General features: G+C 39.2%; 1 protein-coding gene across 2 annotated transcripts in view; it reads left to right on the top strand.

Annotated features, from left to right (window-relative positions):
- The window catches only part of RNGTT (RNA guanylyltransferase and 5'-phosphatase), a 191,387-nt gene that overhangs the window by 150,344 nt on the left and 28,399 nt on the right, over positions 1-12,644 (top strand). For both annotated transcript variants that reach the window (XM_074581166.1, XM_074581169.1), the window contains one exon: positions 5,527-5,593. In XM_074581166.1, the coding sequence (XP_074437267.1) occupies positions 5,527-5,593 (67 nt within the window). The remainder of the gene's footprint in view (positions 1-5,526; positions 5,594-12,644) is intronic.

Below are 12,644 nucleotides of genomic sequence, written 5' to 3' on the forward strand. Positions count from 1 at the left end.
ACTTACAGCTCGTTTGTATACGACTGGTCAGAAGTTACCTTTTCAGCTCTGCAGTTTGGATGGCACTGTTTGATAGCCCGAGCAGACTTCCAAGGAGTCTGAAGGCGTTGGTTTTTGAGCTTCAGATCAAGCTGAAGTGGCGTCCTCAAGGCATACCTGCCAACAAGACACAGAGGAACTATTTGACGCCTACTTTCTGCCTTCGTAAAGTACTACTTAACGGCTGGAGCATTAGTGTGTCGGTGAGCTGTGCCTGAATCTTTGTCAAGAATATCTTGAAATACCCACCTTCATCTTTAAAAAACAGCTCTTAGTGAGTTACTGGGAACAGGCCATGTGTGGAGAAGAGGAAGTGATCAGGCTTCTTTGAAATGCGCTGCCCTCGTAAAGTCCACAGCTAAGGGTCGCTCTACTTCCCATGGCTGAAGGTGGTAGGAAGGGGGCGACATTACTGGGACTGTCCATCCCCAAAGCAAGGTCACCTGTGCTCGGGGAGGATGAGCTCTGTGGTAAATCGGTCCTTGCTGCTCCCATAGCCCTAACCCACTAGTCTTCTCCAGCCCAGAGCTCTGCTCTAGTGCTTTCCAACCTGGAGGGCTGCTTTGTCACTCCTTTATACCTCTCATCCCTTTTGTGTTTCACATTCCCTGCCATCTCACTCCACCTTATTCCAAGTTTCCTTTCACCCAAGCCCTTTATCCTACCCTATATTTATTTGCATTTACCCCCCTCACATCACTGTTGCCACTATTTTTTCTTCGCTCACTGTGCCTGACCATGCCCACTCCTGCAGTCAGCTTCCCCACCAGGCATCCAGTGCCTGGCTCCTGCAGCTTGGATTTTGAAAACACAGGTATGTTTTGCATCCCAGAAAGCGCCAAATCTAGGATTCTGAAGGCAGAAAATAGGGCATTTGCTGGTAACTGTATGGCAGCATTCTCTTGGTACTGGCAAGGCTTTGAAGACCTTGACGTTGTATTGGCAAAAATCAGAAATGGTTCGTCCAGATACTTTTTGGGTTTTTCGTGCTGTTTGCGTGGAATGTAACAATACAGCCTGAAATAGACACCTTGGGCTATAAGTCTGCTCACTTGGGTATATGGGACAGGAGTCTGGGGAGTGTAATCTTACATATGGACATTATTAAATATATAGAATATATATATAAAAGCACATATTAAAGAACCACTGCTTCTTGGAGTGATGTTACTTTCCTTCTACTTACACAAAAAAAAAGGGAACCGTGTTGATAATGTATTGAATGGAAGAGACGCTAATAAAAAACACATCAGTTTGTAAGCTGATATGATCAGTTGAGGCAACTTTGTATATTGCTACGTATTTTCCAGTAAAAGTAAATATATGTACTGAAGTGCGAGTAGGCGTTTGCATTTTTGACAATTGTTTCTCATAATTTTAAGGTAATTATTTGGATGTGAAATTCAAAGATGATCATTGCGCTGTGAAACTGTCACCCCTGTTTCAAAGGCTGGTATTGATTTTGGCCAATTATAGGTGATGTCCAGCCGTTAGCAGGGTTAGGTGTTCAGTACCACCGACGGTGTTTAAGAGAACAGAGCTGTGCAAATGTGAAGTTAGATAAGAAATGGAAGACTGACATTTTAAAAGAGGACATTGGAATATGGAAACCAAACCTGTCTACTATTGGAAAGTCTTCAAAGGCAAAGGGTAATTAGTTGAGAGCATAGGAGAGAATGTATCAATTTAGACATGTTGAAGTTTATGGAATGAAGTTAATTTTAGGTATTTTAAAAAGTGCAGCCTGGTGTAGTGGTGAAGAACTATAACAATGACTATGTATAACTTGAACTTTCTGGTAGATGAGGAGTACATCTTAATGGTAACTTAGAGATCAGTCACATTGAGTTCGTATGGGTGAGATGGAGATTGACACGTACTCCTCTTATCTCGCCTCTCTCCTCAATGGCATGTCATTTTTTTGATACTGCCACTGGTGACTACCGAGGGAGCAGTAACACTCTTGCAGTAGCTTGGCCTATCCAGAGTCTCAGCAGTGACTCTTGCTGCAGTCTGCTTACCTCTCCAGACTCTTCTGTGTGAGCTCAGTCTCTGAAGTATGGAGGTTATGCTGATATCAAAGAACAATAGAATGGTTTGGGTTGGGTGGGACCTTGAAGACCATCTAGTTCCAACCCACCTGTCATCGGCAGGGACACCTACCCAAAGCCTCATCCAACCTGACCTTGAACACGTCCAGGGATGGGGCATCCACAACTTCCCTGAGCAACCTGTGCCAGTGCCTCACCACCCTCACAGTAAAGAATTTCTTCCCAATATCTCATCTAAATCTCTCCTACTTCAGTTTACAACAGTTACCCCTTGTCCTGTTGCTACGCTTCGTGATAGAGTCCCTCCCCATCCTTCCTGTAGGCACCCTTTAAGTACTGGAAGGTTGCGATAAGGTCTCCCCAGAGCCTTCTCTTCTCCAGGCTGAACAACCCCAACCTCAGCCTGTCCTCATAGCAGAGGTGCTCCAGCCCTCTGAGCATCTTTGTGGCCCTCTGCTGGCCCCGTTCCAACAGGTCCATGCCCTTCTTAGGTTGGGGGCCCCAGAGCTGAACGCAGTACTCCAGGTGGGGTCTCACCAGAGCAGAGTAGAGGGGCAGAATCACCTCCCTCGACCTGCTGGCCACGGTTGTTTTGATGCAGCCCAGGATACGGTTGGCTTTCTGGGCTGTGAGTGTACGTTGTCAGTCATATTCGGGTTTTCATCCACCAATACCCCCAAGTCCCTCTGTCTGAGGGCTGCTCTCAAAGAGAGCTCAAGAAAGACCCTGAAGTAAAAGAGTTTATACTAGTCATGAGATTTGGAAATTTTTTTAATTGCTCGGACCAATTAGGGCGAGGAAGAGCGTTAAATTATGATCGTATTGGGATGCTCATTTCAACCTCATTGAATGCTTATACGAAAAACCAAGTGGATTTGCATGTTGGTGATATAATTTTGAACTTCAGAACTCAAGAGGAATCATGAAAGATAAAGAAACAAAAAATGCGACCTTTTACTTAAGCAAGGGAGAGTTACATGTAACTTTCCATTCCCTAAAAATTTTCCTAACATTGCATTGAATTAACATTGCCTTTTTGAAGTGACTTGTGAATACAAATAAAAATTTCTAAGTAAAGTACTTTCCAGCCACGGCGGTGAAAGGTGAATAAATAGTAATGAGCTTGTTCTTCTGTGTCAGTATCGGTCTTATTAAGGAAGGCAATTCTTGCAGTTGGTTTGAAGGTTTTGAGTGCACGTCAGTGATAGCAAGTTAAACAGTGTAAACTGCTATGTGGTCTTCTGGAAAGATAAATCTTAAGTTTCCGTAGATGTTCATTACTGCTAACTAAAGCCAACCTAAAGACTCAGATCTTTAACAGTCCTACATTTCTACCCATTAAAGAAAACAATGTGAAGAATAACCACATGTGAATAATCACACTGTATAGGTCCCTTACTAGAAATACAGCTAGTGGATTTTATTTTTTTCCTTTCTGCCTTACACAAATTATGTGCAGTTCTTTTTTAAAATACTTTTTTTGCTTTAAGGCGCCCCTCTCTAAAATATGGTAACACACCCTGAATCCTTTTTTACAGATTCTCTTTTAACCTTTTCCACTAATTACTTCCCATATGTTTCTTTTCATTTAGAAAACCCTTAAATATTTTCCAAGCTTGCTTTACAGTCCTAGGAGAAGATTTGATCAACATGCTGGCTTTTTCAGCTCTGAAGGCCTGCATTCTGAATGAAATTGACTTATTGTGACTGAAAATGAGTTTGATGTACTCATCCTGACTTCCGTATGCCAGTGCTGCAGAACCATTGCGAAATGGTAGCGGTCATCCCTACGGAGTCAGGCACACTGATGGGCAAAGGCAGGAAGCCAGTTTCCTGGCCGTACCATGGCTGATCTGCTCTGATCCTTACTGGTCTTTCCTTCCCTTGGGTATTTCTGTCAATGCCCAGGAAATTTTTGTATGTGATATCTAATTATAAAAGGATTTTTGAAGATGATAAACGTCTCAACACCGCTTTTTACTTTTGTTTTATGTATGTAAATGTGTCAACTTTGCCATTTTGCCAAGTTACACCAATTCCCCACTGTTGGGGAACCGGTTTAAGGTCATATATATCATACTGTTATCAGTGCTGGGAAGAATCAAAATTATATGAAGATACGTATATTGTGTGAACTGAAGGTCAAAACAATGGTTTACTGCTGTCTAAGTTTCTGTTTTGTTTATGAAAATAGGTCTGGAGATGGTGAGATATTAGTTAGAAAATGACAACCAGTTTATATATATATATAAAAAAAAAGCAACTCACTATAAATTAAAAGTATATAAAGAAAGAGATATGCCAGTGTCAGACTTGAGCAGAATGATGCCTACATTCTTACTTATTTTCTGGTTATTTCTAATTAGGGGGAAGTTTAATCCATATGCGAGGCCTTGTTGCTAATGGAAGGGATATAAAATTGAAGGAGAATACAAAATAGCAAACACTTTATGAAAACTTGGAGCTACTGAAGGGTATGATGGGTTTTGAATGTCACTTCTAGTCAAAACAGAAACTTTTTCAATGGTCTGTCATTGACGACTTCACCTTATTGAGGTGTCTGTACTTCAGTGCAACACTTTTGGAGCCTCTGAAGTGGAGTGGATGACCACTCTGCCTTTCCTTAGCGAAGAGGAGCATCGTGGTTGTCTGGTTTGGACAGCATGGTGCTCTCCTAACCTTTTCACTGGCCAGTGATGTTCTTGTCTGCTTGTTGATAGCGGTGGCACCCTAACGCGCCTCCGGGATTTGGAGTTTTTCTAGTAATAACATTGACTTGCAAGGTGTCTGCAGAGATCAAACTAACTCTTTCCAGAAGTACCAAGAGTCATTTGAGTCAATTTATCCCTCTGTCCCTCTGGATCTTGGTGGTGTACGCAACGACTTTGTAAAGAGTTGAAGAGGACGGCAGGCACAAACTGCACCTGGGGCTGTTTTTATTTAGGAAGCCATTAGACAATATTGCAGAGATTCTCTATTATTTCTCTACTTGTAGTGATGTCATTTTTGTATTACTGTGCATACTTTCATTTGCTCTAATCTGTTTCAGCTCTTAGGCCTGCTCCTCTGAATGCGTTTACTAGTCTTTTCTCTTGCTGTCCATTTGTCTCTAATGGTTTCTAATAAATAGAAAAGGTACATACCTGCCGTTTTTCCATGTCATTGAATGAGTGACAGCCATCGCAAAGAAGCCTGTGAAATTATTTTGTTGAAGAGCTGCTTGCACCATAAACGCAAATTACTGGTGTCCATCCATCTTTAATGCGCATCTTTCCTTTTTTGCAGTAGTTCAAATAGAATTGTGTAATGCAAAGGTAGCTCTTGCTATCATAATGAAGCTCGTTATCCCGCTAGGGTTCAGTAACAACTATTGGAGATGCAAAAAAACCTTCTGGATGTAAAGTGATATCTTAAAAGATTTTTTTCATTTTTTTAGGCTACTCACCCAGAATGTTGGTCTTCTTTATGTTGGAAACTTTGACAGACCTTTTGCACAAATTAAGGTACGACTAATAAGCTGGGAAGGGAGGGGAGGTGGCTGTTTAAATTATTTAACTTCTGTATGATTTAAGTCTTTATTTAGAGAACTTCAAGTTAACAATACAGCTTCAGGAAAAGTAATGGGAAATAGTGCTACTTTCGTGATGTTTACCATATTCTGGGTTCACTTCTAGTTACATCTCTGTACTTAACTTGTCAAAGAAGTTAGTTTTTCCTGTAATCTTTTGATTAATTTTGATTTTGGTTTATCAGAAGGAAAATGTTGTTGTTTGTTTTTTATTTTTTTTTTAATTTAGGTTACCTTTTCAGTAGCATTTTAAAACAAAGCCACTTTTGGAACTTGGCAATTCTTTAAGTGATCCTTGACAGGGAAGATACAGCAGTAAAAAGCAGAGATTGTTTTGCAAGTATTATTAGATTTATTATGAAAGACATACAATTGCTGGAAAATCATTTATCTTTTATGACATCCTGGTTCTTTTCCTTCAGTTGAACTATAGTAGTTTCACATTTCTAACTGCCAGTTGCTAATTAGTTATTGTTATGTCACTTGCAAACAAAAATGTTTTACAAGAATACATGGACTGATTTTGATGAGTTTCACTGGGATTTTTTGTACGAAAAAGATAGAGAAGCATTAGCATGTCAACCATTACACTGGATGTGGAAATGTGGTATCTGTTTTAGAATGCTGTAATGTTTCCATGTCCCAGATGATACCTGTAATTACTATATATTCTACACTCTTGGCAGCGTTATTCCCTCCATTGTGTGCACACGCTCGTGCCCCTCAGAATTTTAAAAGCCTTGGTTTTGTTTTACATCTAAATGAAACTTAATTTCTAAACTCAGATGCATTCCTTTGCCATACCTAATTACATTACTAAAGAACAGTATTCCCAACCATATCTAGCTAATACTTGCCTTTTCTAACTTTTATCCTCCCTGTTCCTTTTCTCCCATCTCCCCAGTTCCTACATGTATAATATTCAGTTTGGCTCATAATCAAAAAATTTAGACGTTTCTTGCATGAAACGTTGTGTTGCAACAAGTTTCATCACAAATTATCTTGTATATTTTTGGTGCTAACCCTTCAGAACAGTGCTGGCTTAAATGCTTTACAAAAGTTTTCTCACACTGTTCTCCCCTTCCAAATGAGGCCCCATTCGTGCCCTCGCCCGCCCCATCCGTTTCTAATAATAGGCAGCGAAATGGTGAGGTTTTCCCCCTGGCCGGGAAGAGTTTATAAGTTCACTGGTGGATTTGAGAGAGAGGAGGCATGTACTGCACTCGTTTTCAGCCATTGGCAATCAGCAGTGGTACTCCTCCCATCCGGTGCGGCCAAGGAGAGGCCCTTCTGCTCACAGGACAGCTGCAAAGCAGGCCACAGTGCAGGATCAGACTGCAGGACTGACTATCGTATCAATAGCAAATGCTTAGGGAAAGAGTGCAAAACCAGGATAAATGCAAAGTACGCAGCCAGTTTCCTGCAGTGCAGGGCCTTCTCTGCTGGAAGTTGTATCTGCGTCCTGGTGCTTAATAGACTCAGTTGGACCTTCTTCCCTAAATGTGCCTAAGGGATTTTCCACTAAATTTTCAACATACAAAGCCACACTATCACTCTGATTTAAGGTATTATTTAATTTCTTTTAAACTTGTTGCCTAATAATTCATTTTGGTTCATCCTAGGCCTTATGTCAGGAGAAATGGTGAGCAGTCGTTCTCTGCTCCTGACTTCATCTTCTCTTCGACATTACCTCAATCTTGCATCTTCCAAGCTACAAAAACTAAATCTCCCTGTATTCAACTATTCCGTATCTCAAATCAACGTTTTTGTTCTTCACACCCTTCTGTATTTCTACTGTTGCTTTTTTTAAGGTAGAGAATGGCACAATATTCAAGATACAGGCACAATAACATTTTCTGTTGTGTTGGCTGTTCTTACCTTATATATGGTACAATGCTTGATAGATATCTGACATAGATTAAATTTGAGTAGGTTAATAGTAGACTTTCTGGTAATACATCACTGGTGTAGTCTCATCCTAAATGTTGTTTGCCACAGAATGGGTAGTATAGATATTCAGAATAACTTTCAGTTACTACCTAGGAAAAACAAAGCTGATTATCCACTAAATTACTGTAGATCACATAGACATATTTGAATAAGCTAATTCTACAATCTGTACTCTGTAAGAGATGACTTTTATTTTTGAAGCTATAGGCATATATATGGGCGTATATTTACACACCGTTGCTTTTCTTTGTTTCTGATGCTAAAGGTAATCCTGAAGTGGTAAGCTAATTTGTCTCAGGGTCATCTCTTCTGCTTGTATTATTAGCTGCAACTGGGAAATGGCGTACAGTTAACGAAAACAATAAGCTCTTTTAATTGAGGCTTCTATCTGATTGCTTGGAGATTCTGGAAGGGTGTTGGCTGTATGAGAGCAGGAGGAGCTAGTGTAAAGTGAGGGGGCCCAAACTTCATAGAGATCTTCAGCACCAGAAATGAGAAGTAATAATTCACATTGAGAACTGATGCTGGGAAAAGACATTTCTGTACTCTGTGGATACACGGTGGTCTTTTGTAACTGCCGACACAAGTTTCTTTCGTTCTTCCCCCAGCAGTTCTCCAGGTCCTTCATATGTGGTTGCTAATGATTCCACCAGTTAAGACCAGTGAACCACGCTTGGTCCTGGAATATATATAAAGGCAGAGTCTTTGTAACCTTTTAGTCCAGCTATGCTTTTGCTCACTGTGTGATGGATTGGTCTCTCTCATTATATACATTACCCACTCATGTTCATTTGCAAACATCCTGAGTCTTAAGGTATTCTATTAAGATATGGCACTTGTTGCCAAACACATGCATTAAGAAATGCCTGAAACTACTGCAGTCCTCTGTCGGTGTAGATTTATTACTCAAAGTGAACCATTATTATACAGCATTATTTCCAATGGATTTTAGTGCACTTTCAGTTGGACAAATAGGAATGTTACCAGGCCTTTGAAATATTCACAGTAAACATATAAACTGCCATGCTAGTACTCATAAATTCATGATTGAATTTATGTACATTTACAAAACTGCAGACAGAGAAATTCCTTATCAAAGTATCCTTTCCCAAAAGCAAGCAAGTTTGATTTTCCAGAATTGTGCAGGAGATAATTGCACCAGCGTCTTTGATGATGAAAACCGTAGATGGCAAGTCTGCGAAAAGATTTTGAAATACTAACGTCTTTTCTAGGATGATTTTTCTATGACTTTCTTTCTCATAGCAAAAATTCATTCATATTTATAGATATTAACATTTAGAATGTTTCTGAGACATAGATGAGCTGGTAAGATTAACCGAAATTACCTGATTGTCTTCCTCCTGCCTGGCTTTCAGTGGTGTCCGTGGTAGTGCTTGATAGGTGTTTGATCTCTGTAGTTCATTATACAAAAGGAATGTGAAGCATTCACTCCTCAAGCTTTTGAATCCCGTATCTGGTAGCAGATAGATTAGAAGAAAAGGAAAAAAGAGTGTTTTGCTGGCTAGAGGTATCTGCCTGGAACTTTTACTTTCCAGTGATGTGCCAGTTCATAGATATTGCAAGATTTTGTATGTTGCTACTTTGAACAGAGTTCATGATAACAGAACTTTTACGTTGTTGCATAGTGTTTGTGATTGCTCTTGTTCTAGGGCAATATTCAGTGAGTTTCAGTAAGTTCAGTGGCTTCTAAAAATGATGTCTCTCTTCGTTAGCTGCTGAAAGTACTAAATTAATTAATGATTTGATAGTAAACGTTGTGGCAACAAATTCTTATTTTATTTCCAGGGGACTGTTCTTTAACAGTCCTTTCTTTGAAGGAATCGATTTTATAGAGGGTAATTCCTTTTAATAATTTTATTTTGTTTCTAAATGAAATTATTCTAAATTATTGTTTAATTCTATTGTCTGTTCAAAGGTGTTGTAGAATAGTCTCACCATAAATGTTTACTTTTTGTATCTTTTCCCATTTAAGTAACTATGTTCATAGTAGTAGTTACTGTCATGTACTTCTGCGTTCATTCAAAGAACTTCAGAGCAATTCAGTGAGTTGCTGCTTTCTTTGGATCTTAAGTGGTTGTATTTATTAAATATCTCTTGGAAACTGCATGAAGCAAAGAAATGTTTGTATAAGTGACAGTCTTGATCACCAAGATAAAGTATTGCCATCAGCTGGAATTAACTGGCAAACTTTCTTAAATCTATTTATGTTAAATATTGTTAGTATTCTTTTACTAACAATGAAGATATTAAAGCAAAAATTTTATCACAGAAATGTTGTGTTTATTAGAAATAACTAAATCCATTGTCCCAGCATACATAATAGTCACCTGATGGAAGGGTACGTTATGGGGTTTTTAACCTGTTTACAGAGCAAGAAACATAACATATATGACGCGTTTTTAAAATAGAGATTTGATCAAAGTACATTAGAATGAAAACTTATCTACACTATATCCAGTAATTATAACTATAAAGAAAATGATATCGCTTAATCAGTTTATTAGGATTGAAAGTTTTTGCAGTTCAGTTCCTAGTTGCTTCTGGGATGAGGGGAAACTGTTCAGTACACTGTGTTCTCCATTATTAATCAGTAATGAAGCTTCTGGCAGTCTTTACTATTGAGCTAATGACTAGCTTCGTTTTGGGCTCTTAACACATTAAATTACCATTTAAATAAAGATTAATTACTGCTATTTTATTTTTAGTATTTTAAGGTAGTTATTAAAAAGTTTCATTATAAATACTACTTTGTTCAAAATAGAATTGTTTGATTTAATAGAATATGAGGACAGTTACGGTGAAAAGAGTATTTTGGAAATAGTGATGTGTTCGTAATATTTTGTTTCTATGGTAGGAAGCCGGTGGAAAGATTCTGAAAGTTTTAAATTTGCTTCTGGGGAATTATCTGCTGTAGTTACAGCAGTCTTGCTGTCAAGGACTCGCGAGGAATCAAGCTCCCTACTCTGACCTGCAGCTCAGTAGCCGTTATCTGTGATTTTATTAAACTTTAGAACAGTATTGCTGATTGCTGAGACAAGCTAAACCTACCGCCTACACTCCGAGAATGCAGTTTGCTTCAAAGCTATTATTTGTCCAACTGCCTCATTTTCCCTTGGCAAATACACTTTTAATTTAGGACATGATAAAGCATAGTAAAGTTCTGCCAGAGAAAGGCCCTTGCAATGAGTAGTCGTCCCAGAATAATTTCTCTGATCATATCGCATCAAAACCGGTAAACCCTCCAGATACAAATCTATCCACCTTTACTTTAAGATCCACAGGCAACTTATCAGCACCTCAGAGAAATTACTGTAATGTTCCCGAGAGCTGAAACATCTTCAACACAGCTGCTTTGCCTTTGTCCAGAGACAGAGGCTGAACTGATGTCTGAGAATCAGGCTAGGCCTCATTGGTGACACCTTCGGCAGTATCAAACATCTGGAGATGATTACTGAAGTGATTGGCCACAATTTACCAAATAATCTTTTCCTGAAAGAAGAGGACAAAGGCGTGAATTGGTGAACGTGCTGCTTTCAAGAACTTATTGCTTAAGCTAGGATAAGGTGCTGATTTCTTGACTGAAGCTGGCATGCTTTTCCTCCCTGAGCGACAGTGACTTCTACTACCAATTAGTGGTCGCAGAGCTGGGTGGACTGACACCGTCTTGTCACGGAGGACAGATATGGAGCACCTTGTTAACGTACAGCTCTTCAGACTGCTCCAAATTTGGGAGGAGAATTAGTCCAACTTTCCCCATACACTCACCTGCTGTCCTGACAGAGCTCCACAACAACTATGTGGTCTGTACAGTCTTTTACATGTAAAAGCTTTCCCTCTGTGCCTCTTGACAGCCAGTAAGAGTATGCTGGTGCCCTAATTATTTGATGCTTTGCTTATTGGACTTTCCATCATATTTCCAGAGGTTTTTGCTTTCACTACCGCAGCAGGAAAGGATTTCAAGTTTATCGTGAAATCATAATCTCAGTTATGTTTCTGTTGCCTGTCTCCCATTCTTATTATTTTGTGCTGTTAGTGTATTGTATGTGATACAAAATACCATAGAATAAAACATAAGGATATCATGCCTTCAGCTTGAATAAAAAGACAAATACAGCCCTAGAATCTCTGGAGGAAGACATGCCTGAGAAAAAGGAAATACAGGTTTATCTGTAGGTGTTTGATTCTGGTTGCTCACCTTGAAGACAGATGATTTCAAACTGAAAGAGACAGCACTGGGATAAACAGAGGCCTGTCAAATTAAAGAAAAATAGGAGTAACTTTCTCGGTTAGCTTAGCAAGATGGTGTCAGAGAAGGATTATTTCATCTTTGTATTAGCGAAGTTAACATGGGCAGTGAGGGGAAGAAGAAGCAGAGAAGATTATTTTAAACTAGGAAAGTAGTGATGGGAGAACAAATGGATTATGCTGGACAGAAATAATTTTATTCTGAAAGCTGAAGAATACTTTTGAGAGCTACAGATCTGGATCCAACTTCCACTAAGAACAAACACCTTTACAGTGTTGAGAAGCGATGTGGTAATTATATGCTTTGATGACTGTGAAGGAAGAAGATAAACTCAGATAATCCGAGTCCTTATGTTTCGTTAAACACAGTCACTCTGAATTAAAACACACAAACTGAGGATGAAGCTGTATAATATTCTACCTCTTCTGAAGTTTAAACTGCATTTTTCAGATAAAGTAATCAACACTAACATTATATATTTATTCTTGTTAACAGTCTCCAAACAGAACTGGTGGGTGGCTCTAATGTTTTATAGAGTTTTGTGGGATGTTACAGTAGGATTTTCACATCCTTTTGCTAGACATGGAAGCTGCACTGGGCATCGTTGGAATTGCTGGTATTGGGCTGCTGAGAAGTTGCATAAGGAAATTCTTCTCTTCCTTATTCTGTTTGTCTTTTGTGGAAACTACCTATATTTGTGTGTCTTGCAGTAGTCAATACACGGAAACAGTTTTAGCTCCAACATTTAAAAAGTGGAGCTGATTGCTAG

This window comes from Larus michahellis, chromosome 3 (genome assembly GCF_964199755.1).
Source record: "Larus michahellis chromosome 3, bLarMic1.1, whole genome shotgun sequence".
Taxonomy (NCBI): domain Eukaryota; kingdom Metazoa; phylum Chordata; class Aves; order Charadriiformes; family Laridae; genus Larus; species Larus michahellis.